This window comes from Physeter macrocephalus, chromosome 4 (genome assembly GCF_002837175.3).
Source record: "Physeter macrocephalus isolate SW-GA chromosome 4, ASM283717v5, whole genome shotgun sequence".
NCBI classification, from domain to species: domain Eukaryota; kingdom Metazoa; phylum Chordata; class Mammalia; order Artiodactyla; family Physeteridae; genus Physeter; species Physeter macrocephalus.
The window spans coordinates 109,552,674-109,576,427 of record NC_041217.1 but is presented as its reverse complement, the minus strand read 5'-3'; the positions used below and the strand labels follow the sequence as shown (position 1 = coordinate 109,576,427).

Below are 23,754 nucleotides of genomic sequence, written 5' to 3'. Positions count from 1 at the left end.
TTTTGTGCCAGTACCATATTGTCTTGATTACTGTAGCTTTGTAGTATAGTCCAAAGTCAAGAGGCCTGATTCCTCCAGCTCCATTTTTCTTTATCAAGTTTGCTTTGGCTATTCGGGGTCCTTTGTGTTTCCATACAAACTGTGAAATTTTTTGTTCTTGTTCTGTGAAAAATGCCAGTGGTAGTTTGAAAGGGATTGCATTGAATCTGTAGATTGCTTTGGGTAGTATAGTCATTTTCACAGTGTTGATTCTTCCAATCCAAGAACATGGTATATCTCTCCATCTATTTGTATCATCTTTAATTTCTTTCGAGGATCTCATTCAGATTTAACGGAGAAATTAAAACCTTTACAGACAAGCAAAAGCTAAGAGAATTCAGCACCACAAAACCAGCTTTACAACAAATGTAAAAGGAACTTCTCTAGGCAAGAAACGCAAGAGAAGGAAAAGACCTACAATAACAAACGCAAAACAACTAAGAAAATGGTAATAGAAACATACATATCGATAATTACCTTAAATGTAAATGGATTAAACACTCCAACCAAAAGACATAGACTGGCTGAATGGATACAAAAACTAGCCCCATATGTATGCTGTCTACGAGAGACCCACTTCAGACCTAGGGACACACACAGACTGAAAGTGAGGGGACAGAAAAATATATTCCATGCAAATGGAAACCAAAAGAAAGCTGGAGTAGCAATTCTCATATCAGACAAAATAGACTTTAAAACAAAGACTATTACAAGAGACAAAGAAGGACACTACATAATGATCAAGTCATCAATCCAAGAAAAAGATATAACAATTGTAAATATTTATGCACCCAACATAGGAGCACCTCAATACATAAGGCAAATACTAACAGCCATAAAAGGGGAAATCGACAGTAACACAATCATAGTAGGGGACTTTAACACCCCACTTTCACCAATGGACAGATCATCCAAAATGAAAATAAATAAGGAAGCTCAAGCTTTAAATGATACATTAAACAAGATGGACTTAACTGATATTTATAGGACATTCCATCCAAAAACAACAGAATACACATTTTTCTCAAGTGCTCATGGAACATTCTCCAGGATAGATCATATATTGGGTCACAAATCTAGCCCCACCCCCGAACAACTGACTTACGTTTTTAAAGGGCCACCCTGGCTACTCTTTTGGGAATTGCAGGGGCAAAGAGAGAGGCAGAGACTAGTTAGGAAGCTATTGCAACAATCTAGGAAAGAGATGATGGTGGCCAGGCCAAGGGAGCAAAGGGGTTGCAGGTGTGGACTGTGAAGGCAGGGAGGTGGTGGGAGGATCTTAGCTAACAGTAAATGGCATTGGAGCTGGGTGTGCTGCCCAACAAATGTTTAATGAATTAACGAATGCACCACCCAGAAACTTGGGAGTTATCGTTGACCCCTTTCTCCCCATCAACACCTCCTCACTTGCATCTAAACCATACCAAGTCCTGTCAGTTCCACATCTAAAACATATCTCAAACCCATTCAATTCACATAATCTCCACATCTGCAACCTTAGCCTCCACATCCCTCACTTAGATTAGATCTTTAACCCCTAACGGGTATCCCTGCTTCCACTCAGCCTCCTTCAATGCATTCTGCACACAGAAACCCTTCTGACTTGGCTCTTTCCTGCTTAAACTCTCCCATGGCTTTTCTTTGTCCTTATAGTGGTCCTGGCTCCACCTTCCTCTCTGACCTTGTCTCTCTATCCTTCACCTCCATCTACAGCTCATCAGCCTTACTTAGCACAAAACATACTGAATTTGTTCCTGCCTCAGGACCTTTGCTCTTGCTGTTCCCAATGCCTGGATAAGCCTTCCATGCACCTACCTCCTTCTTATCATTCAGATCCAGACTCCAATCTAATCTCTGCAAGAGGCCTTCCTTGAAGGCCTCTCTTTCACCTAGTACCCTATTTTATTGCCTTCATAGCCGTTATAATTCTGAAGTTAAAGTAGAGTCAATTCTCATTATTCATGGAATTTCTACACAGTTGCTGCAAACGCTGAATTAGCAGATACTGAACCATTGCTCCTAGGGAAGATACAGGATTAGGTTCCTCCAAGCCTCTGGTCACAACATTTCATTAACCAATTAATACATAACCTTGTTTTATGTGTGTTTCTCTTTAAAGATGACTTATTTAATATATATTGCTGATTCATTAACATTGAACTCACAGCCAACAGCACTATAATTCATGCCTGACTGATGCTTATCTAATACACATGTTTTCTTGTAAAACATATCACAGCCTTCTTGCACTTAGGAACACTAGACAGCACTTTAGCAGTAAGCCTGGGGACCATTTTAAATAGGCAAATCACCAATACAAAGCACAAAAATGTGAAAAATGTGGTACTACATAGACAGTGGAAGGACACTGTTTGCAGTATGAGAGCACATGGAAGATGGTAGAGCATCATCTTGTTTGACCTTACCTGGCAATGTGCACATCAGGCAATTCACATTTTTTGTCACTTTAAGCATGCCCACTAATGAACGTGAAAGTGCCACAACTATTGATCTTGGGATTACAAATACATTTTAGCAAGTGAATTTGCAAATATAAAATTTATGAATGAGGATGGAGCCTATTTATTTGTTTATGCATTTATAACACGTACCTGTTTACATACATACCCATGCTGGCCCTCCCTTGTGTGCGCGCTCTCTCTCTCTCTTTCTCTCTCTCTTTTTTTCACACACACAAGCTTCAGGGGAACAGAAACTCTTGTTCACCCCTCTACCCCAATGCCTATCTTGATACAGAATAAGCACTCAATAAATATTTGTTGATTGATTGACTGAATAAATGAATGAATGGCTTTCCCTGTTCTTCCTGTTTAGACAGACCACCAGCACTACCACCCTCCTTAGTTCTATGTTCTATCTCTCACCCTGTTTTCTCCTAGATAGCACTTGTCACCATTTGTCCTTATGTATTTCTGAGTGTATTTATCTATTTAATGTCTGTCTCCCCCTCTAGATTGTATACCCTGGCACTAGCACCATGCTTTTCACATAGTAGCTGCGTAGTAAATATTTTCTGACTAAATAATTAACTGGTAAGCAAATCCATGGACCTGAGAATGGGGCATGGTGGAGAGGTTTCAGCTGAAAGTAAATGGACTGAAAAATAGATGGAGTATGCTTCTTTAAGGAGAAAAAAAAAAGAAAAAGAAATCTCAGCACTTTGTAGTGAGACTTGAGGGTAGGTTTTGACTTAGCATCCCCTTATTTTACAGCCTCTCTCTCTACCCCCAGACTCCCCTCAGGCAACACCAGGACCCTCTGACTTCTTTGCTGTGGGGTCTGACATTGTCAGCTGTCACTCAGGACTTGTGGCTGTCATGCTTCAGGGGACTAGGTTTCCCTTTCCTACCAAGGAACCAAGGGAGCAATAGACTAGCTAAAAACTGTCTCCTAATTAAGGCAATGTCTGGAGGTTTCTAGAGAACAGGTATGATTTTTACATGTAGTTAACATTTATGGAGCAACAGCTTTGTGCCAGGCATACTCCTCTCATCCCTTTAGCTCTAGGAAGTAACATTGCTGTGGCCATTACAAGATGGAGGTGCTGTGACTCCCAAAAGTTAAATAATTTACCCAAATTATAAGTCACACTTTAAAACAGGTTAGAGTATCTGTGGTGTATTAATGGTCTAGTGCTGCTAGAACAAATTACCACAAATTTATTATCATACAATTTTAGAAAACAGGAGTCTGAAATTACTTTCACTGGGGTAAAGTCAAGGTGTTGGCAGTGCTGGTTCCTTCTGGAAGCTCTGAAGGGATAATCTGGTTTTTTACCTTTTTCACCTAATGACTCCCTGTGTTCATTGACTCTTGGCCCCTTCCTCTGTCTTCAAAGCCAGCGGCATAGCATCTTTTAATCTTTCTCTGGCGTAGACCTCTGCCTCCCTGTCACATGTCCTTCCTTGGCATTGACCCTCCTGCCTTCCTCTTATAAGGATGCTTGTGATTACATTGGACCCACCTCAGGAGCCCAGTAATCTTCCCATCTCAAGATCCTGAACTTAATCACACCTGCAAGTCCCTTTTGGCATGTAAGGCAACATTCACAGGTTTCAGAAATTAGGACATGGATATCTTTGGGGGGACATTATCCTGCTTACCACAAGTGATTAATAGCACAGTTTTTGGAATTAAACAGATGTGGTTTGAATCATAATTCTGCCACTTAATGACTGTGTGGCCACAAACAACTTCACCTCTCTGGGCCTCTGCTTCCTCATCTGAAGAATGAGGTAGTGATACCTACCTCATGAGCTTGTTGCAGAAGTTAAATTAGGTAGTACATGCACATTTCCTTACAGAGGGCTGTCTCAAAGAAGGTTTTCATTTTACTGTTGTTAATATAAAAACAAAATACTATAAGGATAGAGAAATAGGAAGTTCCCTGGCGGTCCAGTGGTTAGGACTCCGCACTTTCACTGCCAAGGTCCTGGGTTCATTCCCTGGTTGGGGAACTAAGATCCCACAAGCTGCACGGCGCAGCCAAAAAAAAAGATAGAGAAATAGATCAGTGAATGAGAATAAGTAGTCCAAAACTATATTCACATATATATGGTCAATTGATTTGCAACAAAAGTAAGTACAAAGGCAGTTCAGTGGAGAAGAGATAGTCTTTTCAACAAATGATGCTGGAACAGTTGGATATTTACATGCAAAAAAGTGAACCTCAATCGCACATCATATACGAATATTATCTCAAAATGGATCATAGACCTAAATATAAAACCAAATATTATAAAACTTCTAGAAGAAAACATAGGAGAAAAATATTTGTGACCTTGGATTAGCAAAGATTTCCGAGATACAACACCCCAAACTGTAACTCTTAAGAAATCTTTGCCTAATTGATTTTTCTTTTATGAAATACTAGTCAGAAATATAAAGAAATGAGCTACTGCTACGTGCAGCAACATGAGTGAATCTCAAAATAATTGTGCTGAGCAAAAGAAGACAAACAAACAAAAAGTATATGTTGTGCAATTTTTAAGGAAATGTGCATGGACTACCTAATTTAACTTCTGCAACAAGCTCATGAGGTAGGTATCACTACCTCATTCCTCAGATGAGGAAGCAGATGCCCAGAGAGGTGAGTTTTATAACTATTCCATAAAAAACAAACTACTAATCTATAGTAATAGAAAGCAGAGCAGTGGTTGCCTGGGAGTGAGGAGGGGTGCTGGGAGAAGGAGCAGGAGGAAAATTTGGGGATTATAGATGTGTTCTTTATCTCCATTGTGATGATGGTTTCATGAGTAAATGCATATGTTTATCAAATCGTACACTTTAAATATATACAGTTTATGATTTATCAATTATATCTCAATAAAACTGTGGGTTTTTTTAAGTAAACAACAACCAAAATGCTAAAAAAAAGATATGGATGAAATGCATGGGGCTTATTTACATACTCTGTTTCAACATGCAGGACAACTGATGTGTGACCTATGATTTATATTGCACTGGCCTCTTCCTTGTGCACACAGCAAGATTCCGAGCTAGTTAGTTGTGTGGAGCTTGAGTCTGTCTTTGGCTCCTGCTCTACCAGGCTACTAGGTGAATAACTGCCATTCACTGCATCCTATACAGTGTATCTCTCTTACCTCCCTGACTGTCTGTGAAGGAGGAGGACCATCTCCTGTGCTCTGCTGTGTTCACACTTTTGAGAGAAAGTATGGCCTGCTAGTTACAGTGCAGGGACCTTGGTTTGGATCCTAGCTCCCCTATTTCTAACTCCCAGCCCCCATCCTTGGATACCTTACTTGGACTCTGTGGGCCTCAGTTTTCTCTGCTAAAAAATGGAGACAATTATAGGAGCGGCCTCTGAATGTTGTTATGAACAGTAAATGAATTAATAATCCATGTAATGTGCTTAGAATAGTGTCTGGCAGTAGGTGCTTCACAGAAGCTACTATAATTAACATGCTGTTATTTACTCACACGGTTATTCACTCACTGCACTGACCTGGCCCCCTATCCAGTAGGTCTTGCCCTCATGGCAGGCACCCCTGACCTCTGTAAGCTTCAGGAGGCCCTGCAGCCCTTCTCCTCTGCTCCAACATCTTTCTCACCCTCCTGGACCACTCTGCTGGAGGCACAACTGAGCCCAGAGCCCATCTCATCGCTAATCACCAGAGTCTCATTGTTATATACCTACGGTGCTATCTTCAGTGCAGGCCTCAAAGCCTAAGTAACAACAATTCTTACACTGAATTTAGCCAGAGACCCTTGGGTGGCCAGTAGCGTCAGGCCTTGCTGTTTTTAGTTTGGCCATTGTTCAGGTAGGGCACGGAGGTACTAGACTCTAGGAGTTCTGTGTAGTCTATTGGCTACTAGTTGCCTGCAGTTATTACTGATTCCCGACCCCAGCCAGAAACAGGCTACTACTACTGCTAACTTCTAGATAAAGGAATGTTAGATCCTCTATTAAAGTTGCCTTGAAAAAGCCCAATTAGTATAAAAGGATTATTTTTATGAAAAATACCCAGCCAATAGGATTTGAAGTATGTTTAGCGGGAGCAGGTGACATAGAACACCACCTTTGTCAGTGTCCTTCCAGTTTCTTGGAGGGTAGGAAGCTTTCTGGTCTTTGTGAGCACCTCTGTTTATGAAGGGCAGCCACCTCCTTTTCGGCCCCAGCTCAGCGTGGGTCTCATAGTTCCACCTAGTGGTTTTCCAAGACAAAACTCCAAGGGCTCTTATGCATCGGACACTCTACAAATTACGGCTGGCAGTGTGATTTTAAAGGATAACTTGCATGTGAATCAAGTCAACAGCTGTTTTGGGGCAGACCCCGAGGCTGTGGCTGCCCTGCGTCACCTCCGCCTCACCACCAACCAGGATCTGGGCCCTGAGGTCCCCCCCGAGGGCGTGCTGGGGGCCCTGCTGTGCGTGAAGCTCTGGAGACCCCCGCATCCCAGGCGCCAGCACACTACTTCCTGTCATAAGCACCCCCGGGATCCTGCGTGCCCTCTGGCCCCGGACCATCCCGTCCCTGACACCCGGACAGCTCCTGCAGGCACGTCGAGAGCGGCTCATCTCCGGACACAGTTGCTGCCCTCTAACCCCAAGATCCCCACCCCTAACCCCACAATAAATATGATCTGAAGCAAACAAACAAACAACAACAGCAACAAAAAAAACAGTTGCCTTTGAGCACCCTCTACATGCAGGTGTTAGGGTTAGTATTTTAAGGGGAGATAAAAATGGGCAATTTGTCCCTAATTTATGAACCACTTGTATTCCAAATGTTTGTTTATTATGCCAACTGATTGCAATTTGGAATATATTTCCATACATAATCAGTGTTATGCATAGAGTCACTAATAATCACCCGAATAATCGTATCCTACAGCTTCCGCGGCGAGGGGTCAATGTTTCTGTGGGAAAATAAGCTCAAAATTCCTACTTGAGAGGCTGCATGCACTTTTCCCCTCGATGACGCACCTGTTGAGCAGTGGGAGGGAGGATGTTAGGACCTCCAGGTGTGGGGGGCCTGGAGAGGATGGGAGGGGATTCTGGGGCCTCCGGAGCATAGAGTTGGGGGAGGGAGTTCTGGGGATAAATGCAGAACTGAACCTGGGGTGGTAGAAGCTGCTGGTGATAAAAAGGATAAGAAAATGAGAAATAGGATTGAGAGAGAAGATTGAGGCAAAACGATACCTTGTCTTCTTCCATCCGCTGTCGCAGGGCTTGCTGCTGCCCAGGACTGACCTGGGGTGGGGCTCAAAGGGACAGGAAGAACAGGAAGGGAAGCCTGTTGAACCTCCCCTCCCTCCTCTTTTGAGGGCAATTCTGGGACTGTGGAACCAGAGGAGGGAAGAGGGGAGGTTCCTCCCCAGTTCCAGGTTTACTAATACAACCTAATTGGAAAGTCAGTAGCTTTAAAGTGTGAAGAACTAGGGCATCCCTGGTGGCGCAGCGATTAAGAATCCGCCTGGCAATGCAGGGGACATGGTGTTGATCCCTGGTCCAGAATGATCCCACATGCCGCGGAGCAACCACAACTACTGAAGCTCTCTCGCCCTAGAGGCCGGGCTCCTCAGCAAGAGAAGCCACCGCAATGAGAAGCCCGTGCACCGCAACGAAGAGTAGCCCCCGCTCGCTGCATCTAGAGAAAGCCCTCCGCAACTAGAGAAAGCCCGTGCGCAGCAGTGAGGACCCAACGCAGGCAAAACTAAATAAATAAATAAAATAAATTTTTTTTTTTTTTAAAGTGTGAAGAACTGAATAACAAGTTTGACTGAAAAAGAGCCCTAGGGAGCAGAGGTACCTATCTAGGGTCAAGGGAAGGTTTCTTTAAAATGGGAGACCATTGAGCAACTCAGCATGCTGAGGGCAAACAGCACAGAGGTAGGAAAGACTGACAGGAGAGGAAGAGTTGATGGGCTGAGAAGAGGGGAGAGGGGCAGGCAGGTCTTCAAACTGGAGGGAAAGGCAGAAAGGTTATTCTATAATAACCTCGCATTGAGGTTATTATAGAATACTGAGTACAGTTCCCTGTGCTATACAGTAGGTCCTTGTTGGTTATCTATTTTAAGTATAGTAGTGTGTATATGTCAATTCCAAAGTCCCAGTTTATCCCTCCCTGCTGCCACATTTCCCCCTTTTTTTAAAAAAAAATATTTATTTATTTAGTTAGTTTTGGCTGTGTTGGGTCTTCGTTTCTGTGTGAGGGCTTTCTCTAGTTGCGGCAAGTGGGGGCCACTCTTCATCGCAGTGCACGGGCCTCTATCGCGGCCTCTCGTTGCGGAGCACAGGCTCCAGACGCGCAGGCTCAGTAGTTGTGGCTCACGGGCCTAGTTGCTCCGCGGCATGTGGGATCTTCCCAGACCAGGGCTTGAACCCGTGTCCCCTGCATTGGCAGGCAGATTCTCAACCACTGCACCACCAGGGAAGCCCCACATTTCCCCTTTTGTAACCATAAGTTTGTTTTCTAAGTCTGTGAGTCTGTTTCTGTTTTGTAAATAAGTTCATTTGTTGACATTTTTTATAATGGATAAACTTACTTTAAAAATATGAACAATGGGGGCTTTCCTGGTGGCGCAGTGGTTGCGCGTCCGCCTGCCGATGCAGGGGAACCGGGTTCGCGCCCCGGTCTGGGAGGATCCCACATGCCGCGGAGCGGCTGGGCCTGTGAGCCATGGCCGCTGAGCCTGCGCGTCCGGAGCCTGTGCTCCGCAACGGGAGAGGCCACAACAGAGGGAGGCCCGCATACCACAAAAAAATAAATAAATAAATAAAATTGACATTCCAGGAAGATGAATTAGGTTAATCCTGAGGCCTTGCCCACGGAGCTAGGATATACCCATTTGAGAAATTTGACTTTAAAGGATATGTGTTAACATCTTAGCAGAGAAGACTTTAAATATGAGATAAAGGGCATTGAATAAAAAAGGAGGAGAAAAAAAAACTGGGATCAAACAGTTGGTGACTTAATCCTCAGAATCACCATTCTTTCAATAAGTTACTCTTTAAAAATATGAACAATGATTTTAAAGTCTTTTAAAATTTTAACGAAGGCAATTATTTAAAGCAAACAATTGCATGTTTCCTAGTGTTAATATTTTAAATGGTTATATTTAATGTCCAAATTCCACTTTGCCTTTCCCAGGTCATCCAGAAATTTATCCTTTAGTGTTAACTAACAAGACCCAGGAGATATTTAACTGCAGAATAGATGAAGATGTCACAGATGAACAACCTTATAAATTTATCAAAAAAGAAGATATTTTTGCAGACTTTGAAAACAGAGCTGCAGTATCTGATTTCTACCCAGTCAAAAAAATTATTCAGGTAAGTACAGTATCCCTCTTTATTTTTCAGTCCTACCTCAAGAGGTTCCTGATACATAATCACAAAAGTTGGAGAGATTTCTGAGTTCAAATCTGGCATTTCCCATTACTTTGGGCAAATGCTAGCTTGCCCATGCCTCCTTGGGAATCCTTCTTGATGACCCTTTGTGAAAAGCAAACTCCTATCTGTGGCGTTTTGTCTTATTCCACACCCAGAAAAGCTCATCCTTGCCCAATTTTAACTAGAAAGGGAACCTACCCTTATTTTCCCATACTGCTTTAATTGTTTAATTCATAATTTTAGTCCTGATTTGTCTGCAAACATGCTACAGAGCACAATACCAAATAAAAGGAATGCTTCCTTTTTTTTCCTGTTAGAAATAAAATTGCATGGTAAGTTTCCCTGGACGCATTGTGTTTTAAGAGCTTTTGTAAGTTAATAAAATAACTTTGCAATTTGGGGTTATTAACCATAGCTTAGCACTATGGTTATCTTCTATGATTGATTGATTAAAGAAATATTAATTTTGTGTCGATATCTGAATAAACTGAATGACTACTGAATATTAACCTTCTTTTTTGATTATATTTTTGTAGGAATATCCTGGAGATGAGCTTCTCCTTGTTTATGACAAAGACTTCAAATATGGACTTAACTTTTATCTTATTGGAACTGAAGAGGGCAAGGAAAACTATTTAAATGTAAGCACACCCTAAGCAATCTGTTGATTGTCAGAAGGAAGCAGTACCTCTGGGGGAACCCCAGACTTGGTCATGATTATTCTTGTTCAGCTCTGATTCCCTGGGGCCTAGAGTAGGTGGGCTAAGGGTGAGCTAACTAGACATCTCAGGGTAGCAGATACTCTACTTATTTGCCGTTCATTTACCCAGTGGGACTGGAAACAACAAATCTGGAGTACCCCTGCTCTCAGCCATTCCTTGGCCCATATTCCTGCTTCTCCTCTTGCCATCACCATGACTTTGGGTAAGCTACTGAACCTCTCATCTGCAAAATGGTGGCACCAATAGGGCTGTTGTGAAGATTAAATGGGCCGATGCAGGTAAAGCCCTTTGTATAGTGCCTGGCACAAAGCTAAGTGCTCCAGAAATTTTTGCTATGATTATTTAAAAGCAAAATTTTTGAAGGACAACTTGGGCAGTGGGCAATTGAGGGGAACAGGGTGTCAAAGATAAGCAGAAAATAAAAGAATGGTAGTTTCCAAGGAAAGGAAGTCAGTTCACCTTAGGGGTGTTGCGTTCAAAGTGGTCATGAAAGGCAACAGGTTTCTGACACTTGCCTTCCAGTCTGGCATCCTCATGGGGAGGTTTGGTCAAACTGAGGGAGACAGAGGGGTTTGTGTGGTTGTCCAATAAACAAGAAAAATAAAGGAAAGCCATAGAATTTTAAAATATCGAACACTTTTTACATTTGAAATAATTTCTCAGTTAGCCTTAACATTTTCAGTTTTATTTTTATGATTGCTTTTTTCTGTGTTTTAATTTTTTTATTATGGTGAAATACTTCAAGTGTATAGAAAAGCGCAGATGATGAAACAAATATCTATACAGTCACCACTCAGAATTAACAAATGTTAATATTTTATCATATTTACTTCAAATTCTTTTGAAAGGAAATAAAATATAAGAGATAATGTTTCATTGCCTCTTATATCCTCCTTAATTCAATTTTTCTAACTTCTCTCTATAAGGAACTATTATTCTAAGGTTGTTATATAGTCTTCTGTCCATGGTTTCATACTGTTACTATGCATGTATGCTCCACAAATAATACATTTTATTGTTTTGTTCATTTAAAATTTACATAAAATTATATTCTACAACTTGTTTTGCAAGTTTTATTTTTCACCAAATTGTAAAATTCTAGGATCTATTCATGTTGATACATTTAGAATCATATACATGTAGAGTGAGTTTGTTCATTGCAACCGTTTTATGAGATTTTATCTTCTGACTATACCACAATGTATCAACCCTTTTCCCTATTGATATTCATTTGGTTGCCCATTTTTTCACTATTATGAATAAAGGTGCAGTGAACATCTATATATCTATATCTGTATCTGTATCTATATCTTTATCTGTCTGTATATCTTCTTGTGGACATCTTGGTTTAAAAAACATTTGCTCTTTATAATTTAATGGATATCATATTTATTCATACATATAATCCTCTCATCAGAAAAACATTGCATTAAATCAGAAAAAATTAGTTTTATATTTTCTCAAGTTTTAGCATTCCATATTCTTAAAGACATAGAGTAAATGCTTTTTTCTTATCACACATCTTTTCCTTTTTTTCCTCTCCCCTCTTGATTCTTTCATCTTCTTTCTATATCCTTGATCTCTTTCTTTTTTGTCATTCTTCCTATTTTTTTTGCATAGTTTCCTCATACTTGAAAAGCATGAACCAACAAAGAAGAAAAATAATAAGGAAGAGCTTAATGAATTTATATAAAAGCAAAGTTTATTGCAAAATATACATGTGTAATTATAACCTAAATTTGGTAATATGTATATATATTTTGCTGAACTTATCTCTTTTTTTTCAATTGAAGTATAGTTGATTTACAATGTTGTGTTAGTTTCAGGTGTACAGCAATGTGATTCAGTTTTATATACATATGTGTATATATGTATATATATATTCTTTTTCAGATTCTTTTCCCTTATAGGTTATTACAAAATACTGAGTAGAGTTCCCTGTGCTATACAGTAGGTCCTTGTTGGTTATCTATTTTATATACAGTAGTGTGTATATGTTAATCCCACCTCCTAATTTATTCCTCCCCCCTTTCCCTTTGGTAACCATAGGTTTTTTTCTGGTAATATATTTTATTTTATTTTATTTTATTTATTTTTTTTTTTGTGGTATGCGGGCCTCCCTCTGTTGTGGCCTCTCCCGCTGCGGAGCACAGGCTCCGGACGCGCAGGCTCAGCAGCCATGGCTCACGGGCCCAGCCGCTCCGCGGCATGTGGGATCCTCCCAGACCGGGGCGCGAACCCGGTTCCCCTGCATCGGCAGGCGGACGCACAACCACTGCGCCACCAGGGAAGCCCCTATTTTATTTTTTAATATATTATTTTTTTAATTTTATTATTATTTATTTTATTTATTTATTTTTGGCTGCTCTGGGTCTTTGTTGCTACGCGCGGGCTTTCTCTAGTTGAGGTGAGCGGGGCTACTCTTCGTTGTGGTGCGCGGGCTTCTCATTGTGGTGACTTCTCTTATTGCGGAGCATGGGCTCTAGGCGTGCGGGCTTCAGTTGTGGCTCACAGGCTCTAGAGCGCAGGCTCAGTAGTTGTGGCGCACGGGCTTAGTTGCTCCACAGCATGTGGGATCTTCCCAGCCCAGGGCTCGAGTCTGTGTCCACTGCATTGGCAGGCGGATTCTTCACCACTGCACCACCAGGGAAGCCCTGGTAATATATTTTAGAATCCTATTTATTTTACTGCAGCCTCCAGAAGTTCCAGAAGAACAAGAAGGATATAAAGAGCATATTCCTGAAGATATGTATATTTATAAACCACCTATCTGTAAACCATGGGTTTCTTTGGGCAGTGAAAAAGAAATTGAGGAAGAATCGGTTAAAGAATCCACAAAAGAGGTCAGCAGCTTGAATATGATGTCTAGCCGTCACCTCCCTATAGCTGAGCAACGCTTATCCCTGAGGGATCAGTGTTGTTTGCTGTGTTTGCTGCGGGGATATGGCTTTTTTTGATAGAAGAACGGTCACTGTCTTAGGGGGGTGTTATGGGCTGGACCGTGTCTCCCTCCAAAAGATAAGTTGAAGTCCTAAACCCCAGTACCTCAGAAAGGAAATAAGGGGAGTTTTATCCAATATGGCAGGCGTCGTTATAAGAAGACGCTCTTGTGAAAACATAGAGACACAGGGAGAACACCATGGAAGACGGAGGCAGAAATTGGAGTGATGTATCACAAGCCAAGCAACACCTAGGATTGCTGGCCGTCACATCAGAAGCTGGGAGCAGGCAGGGAACAGATTCCTCCTCAGAAAGAACCAACCCTCTAACACCTTAGTTCAGACTTCCAGCCTCCACAACCAAGAGAGAATAAATTCCTGTTGTTTTAAGCTACCTAGTCTGCGGTATGTGGTTACAGCAGCCCTAGGAAACTAACAAAGTGGCATTCCCAGACCAGCCCCTGAGAGGAGCAGTCGTGTGCAAGTGATTTATTATGAAAGGGCCCCATAAGAGAATAGGAAAGCAGCAGGACCGAGACAGAAGCCCTGCAAGGGTGCACTCTCAGGCAAAAGTCTGGTAGAGTGAAGGCTTCAGCCTGCACCTCTAGGGAACTCTGGAGTGTAAATTATACCTCAGAGTTGTCCCAAACAGAAGCAAAAGAGATGGGCTTACATATGTCTCCCACCAGTCCATTGCTGGCCTGGATATAAACTGCCAGTCACTTCCTGTTCTTTGTACCTTCAGCCAAAGTGGTGCTGGTAGCTCTAGAACATCCTCCACAGAAGAGAGGTGGGTGGCTGGTGGCTGTGGGAACAGAGAGAAAAAGGACCTGGAAAGGTGCACAGAAAGTACACAAAGGGGTCCAAGAGGATGTGGGCAGAGCACCAGTGTTGTCGGCCACACATCATTTTTCTCCAGAGACTCGATTGTTTCCTGTACTGCTTACATGTGTTGCAGATTACATATATGATTTCTCGAAAACGAAGTGAATTTGGTGCCCCAGTTAAGTTCAGTGACCAGAATGCTTCCAGAGTAAAAGATGCCTATATTGAATGTACAGCCTACCCAGATAAAAATTTTACCCTTAAGCAACTTGAGAGAGATGTTGGCTTGCAAGTAGTCCCCAAAATCAAGGACACAAGTACTCAGACAAGATGGTAAGTATGCAATGAATTTATATGTATTTTCAAAGGCAATTGTGGTAAAATCCAGCAACATCCATGATTACTTTGAGAGATCTGTATAATAGAAACGCATTGACGGTGATGCCGGATCTCCACAGAGTAATTCAGCTCAAGATCTAATTATAAGCAACAATGCCTTTTAACAATCTTACTAGGAAAATGAAATACAAGTATATAAGACTAAAGATTATGAAGTGGGAAAATGAGCAATGCTGTTAATAACTATAGTACTGCTCTCAGAGGAGGGGACCTGGTCATCTCATCTGAAATATTACCATCACCTTCTAACTTGTCTATTCTACTGCCTAAGTGATCATTCTTATGTACCAAATCAGATTGTTTTACTTCACTACTGCCCAAATCTCTTCCATGTCTCCCCATCTCATCCAGAGCCATTAGGATGACATATAAGGTCCTCCTTCCTTCATGACAAGGCACTGTCTGCCTGTCCAGCCCTGTTCCCAAACAAGCCCTCTGTGCTCTAGCCTATGAGCTACTTCCAGCTCCCAGAATACCTGCTCTTCCACGTTTTCTTGCCTTTGCCCTTGCTATTCCTCTGCATAAAATGCCCTTCACTACCTTATCCACCCCTCTTCACCCTTTTAAGTTCCAGTTCAGTACCCCCTCCTCTGTGATTTCCTGGAAACTCCAGGTAGAGCTGATCACTCTCTCCCCTGGGTTCCCACTAGAGCTTAGAGGTATCTTTATTGTAGCACTGATGACCCATATTTTATTCATCTGCTCACCTGTCTGCCTTAGATCCTGAGCACTTTGAGGCTACAAATGATTAATAAAATTTGTAATTTAATTAACGTTTATCCAGTGAATGAATGGATGTAAAATTGATTGCTGAGGGAATGCTTTGGGGACTTGAGCTTGGCTTTGAATGTTGTATAAATCTGAAGACATATTTAGCTAATCTATGCATATTTTTTAGGATTAAAAAAAGTTATTTTGAAATAATTTTAGATCTATAAAAGATAAGCTACAAATGTTGAATATGATTTGGAGACATAGAGAAAGGGAAAACATCCCAGATTTTCTTAAATGACCTGAACATCTAGCGTGTGGGATGAACAGAGTCTGCATGGGACCACAAGGAGACCAGCCTGGGTAGCATGGAGGGAGTAGCAGAGACAAGCAGATTCTCTGTGGCAGACAACAGGGAATTTTGGCAAGGTCTGAAGCAAGGGAGAGGCAAGGTTAAAGCTATTAAAGTAAGATGAGCCAGGCAGTATGTATTGGAGTGCAGAGGGAAAAAAAAAACCTTGGAGTTGAGGAGATTGGTCAAATGGGAATCTACTGTAATTAAACCAGGTAAAGTAAGGCGGTGTCAGCAAACCAAGAAGAGAGGGTGGAGAGGAGACATGTATAAATACAAAATGCTGTATAACTCCCTTCATTAAAGCCAACAAACAAAAAACTGTTTCGACCTTTCTGGTTATTAGCTACTTTCTCTGCTTTTTTTTTCTTTTTCTTTTTCTTTTTAACAACAAAACTCCTCACAGCAGTTTTCCACATTCTCTAGTTTCACCTTCTCTTCCATTCTGCCTTGAGCCCACTCTAGTCTTAACAAGGTCACCAAAGACCTGCAGTGGTCTGATCGCCTAATCCCATTTTCAGACACCCTCTTTCTCCGCTTCTCAGCAGTATTTAACATGGTTGACTATTTCTCCTTCTTGGCTTATGGGCAATACTCAGTGTACCCCTCCTAACTCACTGGCAGCTCCTTCTCAGTCTCTTTTACTGGATCCTTCTCCCTCCAATTTCTAAATATTAAAGGACCCCAAAGCTAACTCCTTTTGATGTTTTCTCTAACTACGCTTAATCCCTGGGTGAATTTATTCATTCCTGTGGTGTTACGTATTATCTGTTTGCTGGTGGCTCCCAAATCTATACCTTCAACCTCAGTCTCTCCCCTGAACTCTACACTCATTTATTCATCTGCTTCCTTAAGTATCTAATAGGTGTCTCAAAGTTAACATGCCCAACAACAAACTTTTGATTTTCTATTTTCAAACCTGAAACTCCCTGAATCTTCCTCATCTCAGTAAATGGCACTGATCTTCTTGTAATTACTCAGGCCCCAAACCTTGAATTTTCTTGGGTCTATCTTCAAAACATATTCACTGCTATCACCTTGGATCAAGCCATGATCATCTCTTGCCTGGATTACTGGAATGCACCCTAACTGGGCATTCTCCACCCATCCTTTCCCTCCTACATTCTGTTCTTCATAGAAGAGCCAGACTAATCCTGTTAAAATGCAAAAGTCATATCATGTCACTGACAAAAACCCTCCTATGGCTTCCCATCCTGAAGGAACCTACAAGTCTTCATGTGATCTAAATTCTATCTGCCCCCCTACCCTCATTTCCCACAATTCCCCTGGTTCATCCATTCCAGCCCCACTGGCTTCCTTGTTCCTTGAATTCACCAAGCATTGTCTCTCTTCTCTCACCTTCGCCTCACCACCACTTAGAACTGAAGCTCCTTGAGACTGGAACTTTGTCTATTTTGTTTACTTCTATATCCCCAACTCCTAGGACAGTTCCTGGCACGTATTTATTAAATGGAAGGGGGAAAGGAACCAAGGAAGGGAAGGAGGAGGAGAAGGATCAAGTTAAGGAAGAATGTGCAGAGTCACTGACTTGAGTTCAATGTTTAGAGAAGAGCCATGAAATATACAGTGAGAGAGGCTGTGACCAGGAGAATCGTGGGTCCTCAGTGTGGACCATAGTACAAAACATGCTTTTCAGATCTCTTTGAACCAAAGGATCAGGAACCATGAAAATGTAATGTTAAAGTTAGAGCACATGTACATAGATACCAGGGGTCAGGACAAGACATGGGTCAGAAACCAGGGAGGCAGATAGACAGACAGGCCAAACCAAAAGAGATGAAGAGAAAGACAAGGATTGGTAGTCAAGTCTTGGCAGAGAATTAGGACATCAAAGATCATTAAACACCAAGAAGTGAGGGTAAGACAGGAAAGAGAGAGGTGATTCATTAGTACAAAAGAAACTTAGATTTTTGAGAAAAATTTCTTAGTCAAGACAACTAGAGATTTCTATTTTTCTACGAGGGTGCAGAAAAGTGAAAAGAATGAGTCAGCCAGGGTAGACTCAGGAGGGAGACTCAGAAAGGGAGAGTGAACTTCTAACAACAGGGACCCTAACCACAGGACTTTAGATTTATTAGGCTCTCAATGAATGTTGACTGATAATGATGAACAGTTGTTCCTATGTAGATGGAGGGAATAGATGAGAAATAGTGGCAGGTCTTGACCCACACAGTGGGGTGGTGGGGGGAGTAAATCAAAGGGAATTCAAATGGTTCAAATCCAGGTGACTTGGGAGAAATGCTGGTACCACTTATTAAGATCAGAAATTAGATGGAAAAGATGGGATATATGATTGTGATGGAAGAAGTAAAAAAACAAAATCAAAGATGAGGTTCAAAGAGTAATGACAATGAAAGCAAATGTTTACAGTGTCCTTACCACATACCAGGCATTCTTCTAAGTATCAATACTTTGCACACATCAACTCAATTACTCCTCACAACTCCCCTCTGAGGTAGGCACCATCTCCATTTTACAAATAAGGAAACTAAGGCAAAAAGAGGTTAAAAATGAAAGCTCAATGTTTAGAACATAATTTAAATTTAAAGCAATAATGAATAGATCTGCTGAGAAACAACAAAACAAATCACATTTTAAAAAATAAGAGTGACTCAGTCATATTGCTACTTTGATGAAACCACCAGGCACCATATAATTTCTGACTTAATCCTACCTGGAGGGTACTAGTGTGGGATAGAAAATAGAAGGTGACGCTAAGATCTGAACCCAAGTCTCTGGTTCCAGCACCAACATTCTTTCTTTCCATCACTCTGTCTTCTGCTATGGATACTGATCTAGGCAGGGAAAAAAAGAATGAATTGTTCAATTAAATATAAACAAAACTCTCTTTACCGCTCTGTTTGATTACTCTCCATTAATATACTTGCCTCTCAGAGACATTTTCCTGACATTTGTTCAACAACACAGGTTAAATACAACCTAATTTTTTTGAGCACTTAAAATGTCCTAGGCACTGTTTTAAAAGCCTTGCATCTATTAACACATTCAATCCTTACAATGACACTGTGAGCTAGGTACTTTCAGAATTTCTTTTAGGGATGAAAAACCAGGCTCAGAGAGGTTAAATAATTAGCTCAGGGTCACATAGCTAGTAAGTGATAGAACCAGGCTTCAAAGCCAGGCAGCCTGTCACCAGAGTGCACTCTCTTAAGGACTTGCCATGTGATCTTTCTACAGCCCCACACCCTAAGATCAAGGAGCTCACTCAGTCTGGTGGGTGAGACTGACAAAGCCCAGAGGTACAATACAATGTGTTGTGTTCAAGGGTGGAGGTGAACACTGAGAGCGGACTGGATGGAATAAGCTTTCTCCCAGAGATGGTGCTGCCATTACTGCCAAAATGTAACTTGTTCCAGGTTTTGTATATTTAGAGCAGAGTTTCTCAACCTCAACACTACCGGCTGGATAATTCTCTGTTGTGGGAGAGCTGCCTTATGCACTCTAGCATCCCTGGGCTCTACCCTCTAGATGCCAGGAGCTCTTCCCAGTTGTGACAGCCAACATTGTTTCCAGACATTACCAAATATTCCTGGATTGAGAAGATGGAACAGGATTGCACTGGTTGAGAAACACTGATTTAATGAAATGAAGAAAGAATGATATACAAATGTGGCAAAATGTTAATAATTAATGAATCTGGGTAAAGAATGTATGGGAATTTCTTATACCCTTCTTACAACTTTTCTGTAAGTTTAAAATGATAGCTAAATAATTTTTTTTACAATAAAGTGCTTGTTGATTATGTCAAAGAGAAATTCACAAATACTTCGAATGGCAGCCAACATCAATTGTCTAGGATAAAGAAAAAATTCAATATTTAGAATTTAAGTATAAAATAATATCGTAATATTGTCACAGAGAAAAATCTTTGCCCTGTTATGACCTATATTTGCTTGTCTTTTTTTTTTTTTTTTTTTTTTGCAGTACGTGGGCCTCTCACTGCTGTGGCCTCTCCCGTTGCGGAGCACAGAGTCTGGACGCACAGACTCAGCGGCCATGGCTCACGGGCCCAGCCGCTCCGCGGCATGTGGGATCCTCCCAGACCGGGGCACGAACCCACGTCCTCTGCATTGGCAGGTGGACTCTCAACCACTGAGCCACCAGGGAAGCCCTATTTGCTTGTCTTTGATCTAACTTTTGGTATTCGATTTCTTTCACTATGTTAGGACATATCCCAAAAATGCTACTATGCAATATTATCCAAGAGAATTTTCGGAAGAAGAAAAAGAGGCACTGGGACAATCAAAGACTTTGACTGAGTTTCTTAACAATGTGTCTATAAGGTAAAAATTGTATATTAAATTTTAAAAAAACAAAATGTATATGTTTACTTATAATAATAGGTCTTAAAAAACAACTCTATACCTGGTGTACAGATAAAAAGTATGAAGACAGTTATCAGATACTCATGAGCATGTGACACATTCTACAGATTCTCAGTCTTTCTTTCCCTTCTATTGCTAAGCAATATGCTAGACCTTCTAAGCTAGGGCCACACCAAACAGTGTCAGCCTGGAAGGTGTATATAGTTGAACATGTGAGGATGTTTTCCTAATGGAAAATTAACATTTATTTACCATGGTTTCCTTTATTTAAGTCTTTTTCTTCACTACTAAGTCCACTTCTTAGCTTCATTGATTTTTACAGGATTACAAAGGTGAGGATGTTGTGGATGTTGAGGATGATCATTACCATGATGATAGGAATTTACAAAAATACCTTTTAAATGAGAATCTGAAGTCAGTTCAGATATAATTTTTGGATATGTCACCCTTATCTCTAACTCCTGTGTTGCTGCCACTCTTACTGGCTCTGAAAGAGAGGTGTCTTTAAAATGCCCCCTACACTCATATTCAGGCCCTAGGCAGACCCTGGGGACTTCTAAACCAGAGAAAGAGTTTGAAGGTCTCATCAAGTTGATATCAGAGTTCAGATAAGTGGAGCCAATGGTGGACATGTCTACCAGTTGTACCAATAGGTTGGTTACCATTTCCTCCCAAAATTAAAGATTTGGTAGACAAGTTCATATATAGCCCAAATTAAGCTCTTTTATTTTTATTTTTAAGAAAACATTTTAAGATTAAATGTCTTGAAAATTCCTTGTGATGACCTAGAGGGGTAGGATGGGCAGGGTGGGAGGGAGGGGGATATAGGTATACATATAGCTGATTCACTTTGTTGTACAGCAGAAACTAACACAACATTGAAAAGCAATTATAATCTAATAAAGATGTTTAAAAAAAAAGAAAAGAAAATTCCAACAACTGTCAAAAGTTGTTACCTATGCCTAGAGAGAATCTGGTTCAAAAATTCACTAATTATTCAAAGAGAACTTATTAACTATTTGCCACTCACTTACAGCAAGTGTGCTATAGTGTTTCCTATGTAGACAATTAGAAAGAAACCAGAAAACCTGAGGTTTCTTTTCCTCATATCAAAATTAAGTAATTATTAAAATTTTTCCTAAGGACATTAAAAATGAGAAGTCTGTCTATGTACAATCAATTTCAAGAAAATAAATGGTCTATAGCCAATTCTCAATTATCTACGTTGTGTATTATCTTTATTTTTTTTTTAATATTTATTTATTTGGCTTCATCGAGTCTTAGTTGCGGCAAGCCGGATCTTTGTTGCGGCACGCGGGCATGCGGGATCCTTAGTTGCAGCATGCATGTGGGATCTAGTTCCCTGACCAGGGATCCAATCCAGACCCCCTGCATTGGGAGCATGGACTCTTAGCCAATGGACCACCAGGGAAGTCCCTGTATTATCTTTAGACGTGGGCTTTTATTCTTCCCTTTCAATTGCCAAGCTTATAAGGAGAGGGATGGTGAACAGCTTCATAATTCCCTCCTTGAGATGTGGGAGGGAGGAGCCAGAACTATAAGAAGAAAGAGGAAAATTGGTACAGGAATTTTAACAGCATTGGCCAAGAATAAATAAGAAACCACATTTACATCACAGCCATGCTTCCCACTCTAGAACTGTTTAAGGTTTACTTAATTTTTTAAGATTAGAATAAGCCTTGTTTTGTTCTGGAAGAGAGCTCTTTTAGAAATGAGTTCTTTCCTTCTCATAGAATTTTGTCCAGAACAAACCTAAGGCAAGCATTATTTGCAAAAGAAGAAAATGATCTGAGAGGAGAGAGAGAAACTTCAAGAGGATTCTCAAAGCAACTAAGAAACGTTCGTTTGGGGGTTAAAAAAACAGTGATACCCATGGGCTTTCACTCAGACCACAAGCTTTGCCAGCCTCCAATTAATCACTCTCAGGAACCACGTGGTAGAGTGCACCAAAATCAAGAAACAGGAAACCAGAGAAAAGGTGCTGTCTTCACTTCTCCCTTGTGAAGACAGTTCAGGCTGAAACAGAAAGAAATGATTTTGAAAATGCTAACAAATGCTTCTACTTGAAACTGGGCTTAAACCTTGAAGCTCCAGGTTGTTCATAAGGTTGTTCCGGGTTGTTCATAGGGTTTTTCAGGGTTGTTCAAACACAGAGTTGTTCAAACTTTAATGTGCATATGAACCACCTGGGCATCTTGTTAAAATGCAGGTTCTGACTAAGTAGGTCTGGGGTGGAGCCTGCCGCTTTGCATTTCTAACAGCTCCAGGTCATGCTGATGCTGCCAGTCCTAGGAAATGCATCTAGTTTGAAAGATGAAGTACAAGAAGAATTTAGCCCAAAGAGTCTTCAATTACGCAGTGAATGGTAGTGTAATGATTAATGACACAGGTATTAAATGGTACCCTTATTTAATATGTTAGGAATATCTATTAGGATACTTACTGCTTATATTTAATTATCTAAATAAAGGGTTTTTTTCTTATTTTAGGAAATTCATAATTGAAAACCACTTTCAACTTACCACATTTATTAAAAAACCAAGTTGTTTAGACTTTCAGTCATTAGGGTAAAACCTTGGGTGGCATTCTAATTATGGGAAAGCTCCTGGAGGCCTTGGGAGGGGGCTGAGCTTTCAAGCCTAAACATATAAAGGGACAATAAACATTATAGTAACTTATAAAACAGGAACTCGTCAAGCCAAGTTCCCTAACTAAGAAGAGCACCAAGATTGTTTTTTTAAAGGAGCAACGTTAGTATTTTTAGCAGGATAATTCTTCATTTTAGGGACTGTCTTATGCATTGTGGGAGGTTTAGTAATAGAATTAAACACATTAGCACCTCCCAGACACTGTGACAGCTAAAAGCACCACCACACACACACACACACACACACACACACACACACACGCACTTCTAAATTCCAAATCTCCCCTTGAGAATCTCTTATTTGTTGTTTTAAATTGTATATAGTATAATTATTATATATATTAATATAATAATTATATATATGTAAATACAATAATTAGTATACATGATCATTTGGTACTGAATATGGCTAAGAAAATTGCCTTTTCTATCAGTTTGGAGTTTTCAAAAAGCAAATGAGATCAAGTTCAAAGTAGAAGTTTACTGAGAAGTTCACTGTGAAAAATAAAGGGAAGGGAAGCAGGATTGAACAGGCAGAGTTTCAGACAAACTCAGAGCCTACCCGACAGGGAGCTGCAGAGGAAGACGACCTGTTGGAGGTGTCCTTAAGTTTTTTTTTTAACATCTTTTTTGGAGTATAATTGCTTTACAATGTTATGTTAGTTTCTGCTATAAAACAAAGTGAATCAGCTATACGTATACATATATCCCCATATCCCCTCCCTCTCACTCTGTATGATCAACTCTAGGTCCATACACCTCGCTACAAACAACTCAATTTCGTTTCTTTTTATGGCTGAGTAATACTCCATTGTATATATGTGCCACATCTTCTTTATCCATTCATCTGTCGATG

The 23,754-nt window shown here is 40.7% G+C and overlaps 1 protein-coding gene across 1 annotated transcript in view; it reads left to right on the top strand.

The window, feature by feature from the left end:
* DNAI3 (dynein axonemal intermediate chain 3) overlaps positions 1-23,754 on the top strand; it is a 79,933-nt gene that overhangs the window by 2,082 nt on the left and 54,097 nt on the right. Inside the window, exons 2-7 of the mRNA XM_024119940.1 lie at positions 6,635-7,078; positions 9,674-9,855; positions 10,452-10,556; positions 13,331-13,480; positions 14,535-14,734; positions 20,072-20,188. Coding sequence (XP_023975708.1) covers positions 6,635-7,078; positions 9,674-9,855; positions 10,452-10,556; positions 13,331-13,480; positions 14,535-14,734; positions 20,072-20,188 — 1,198 coding nt within the window. The remainder of the gene's footprint in view (positions 1-6,634; positions 7,079-9,673; positions 9,856-10,451; positions 10,557-13,330; positions 13,481-14,534; positions 14,735-20,071; positions 20,189-23,754) is intronic.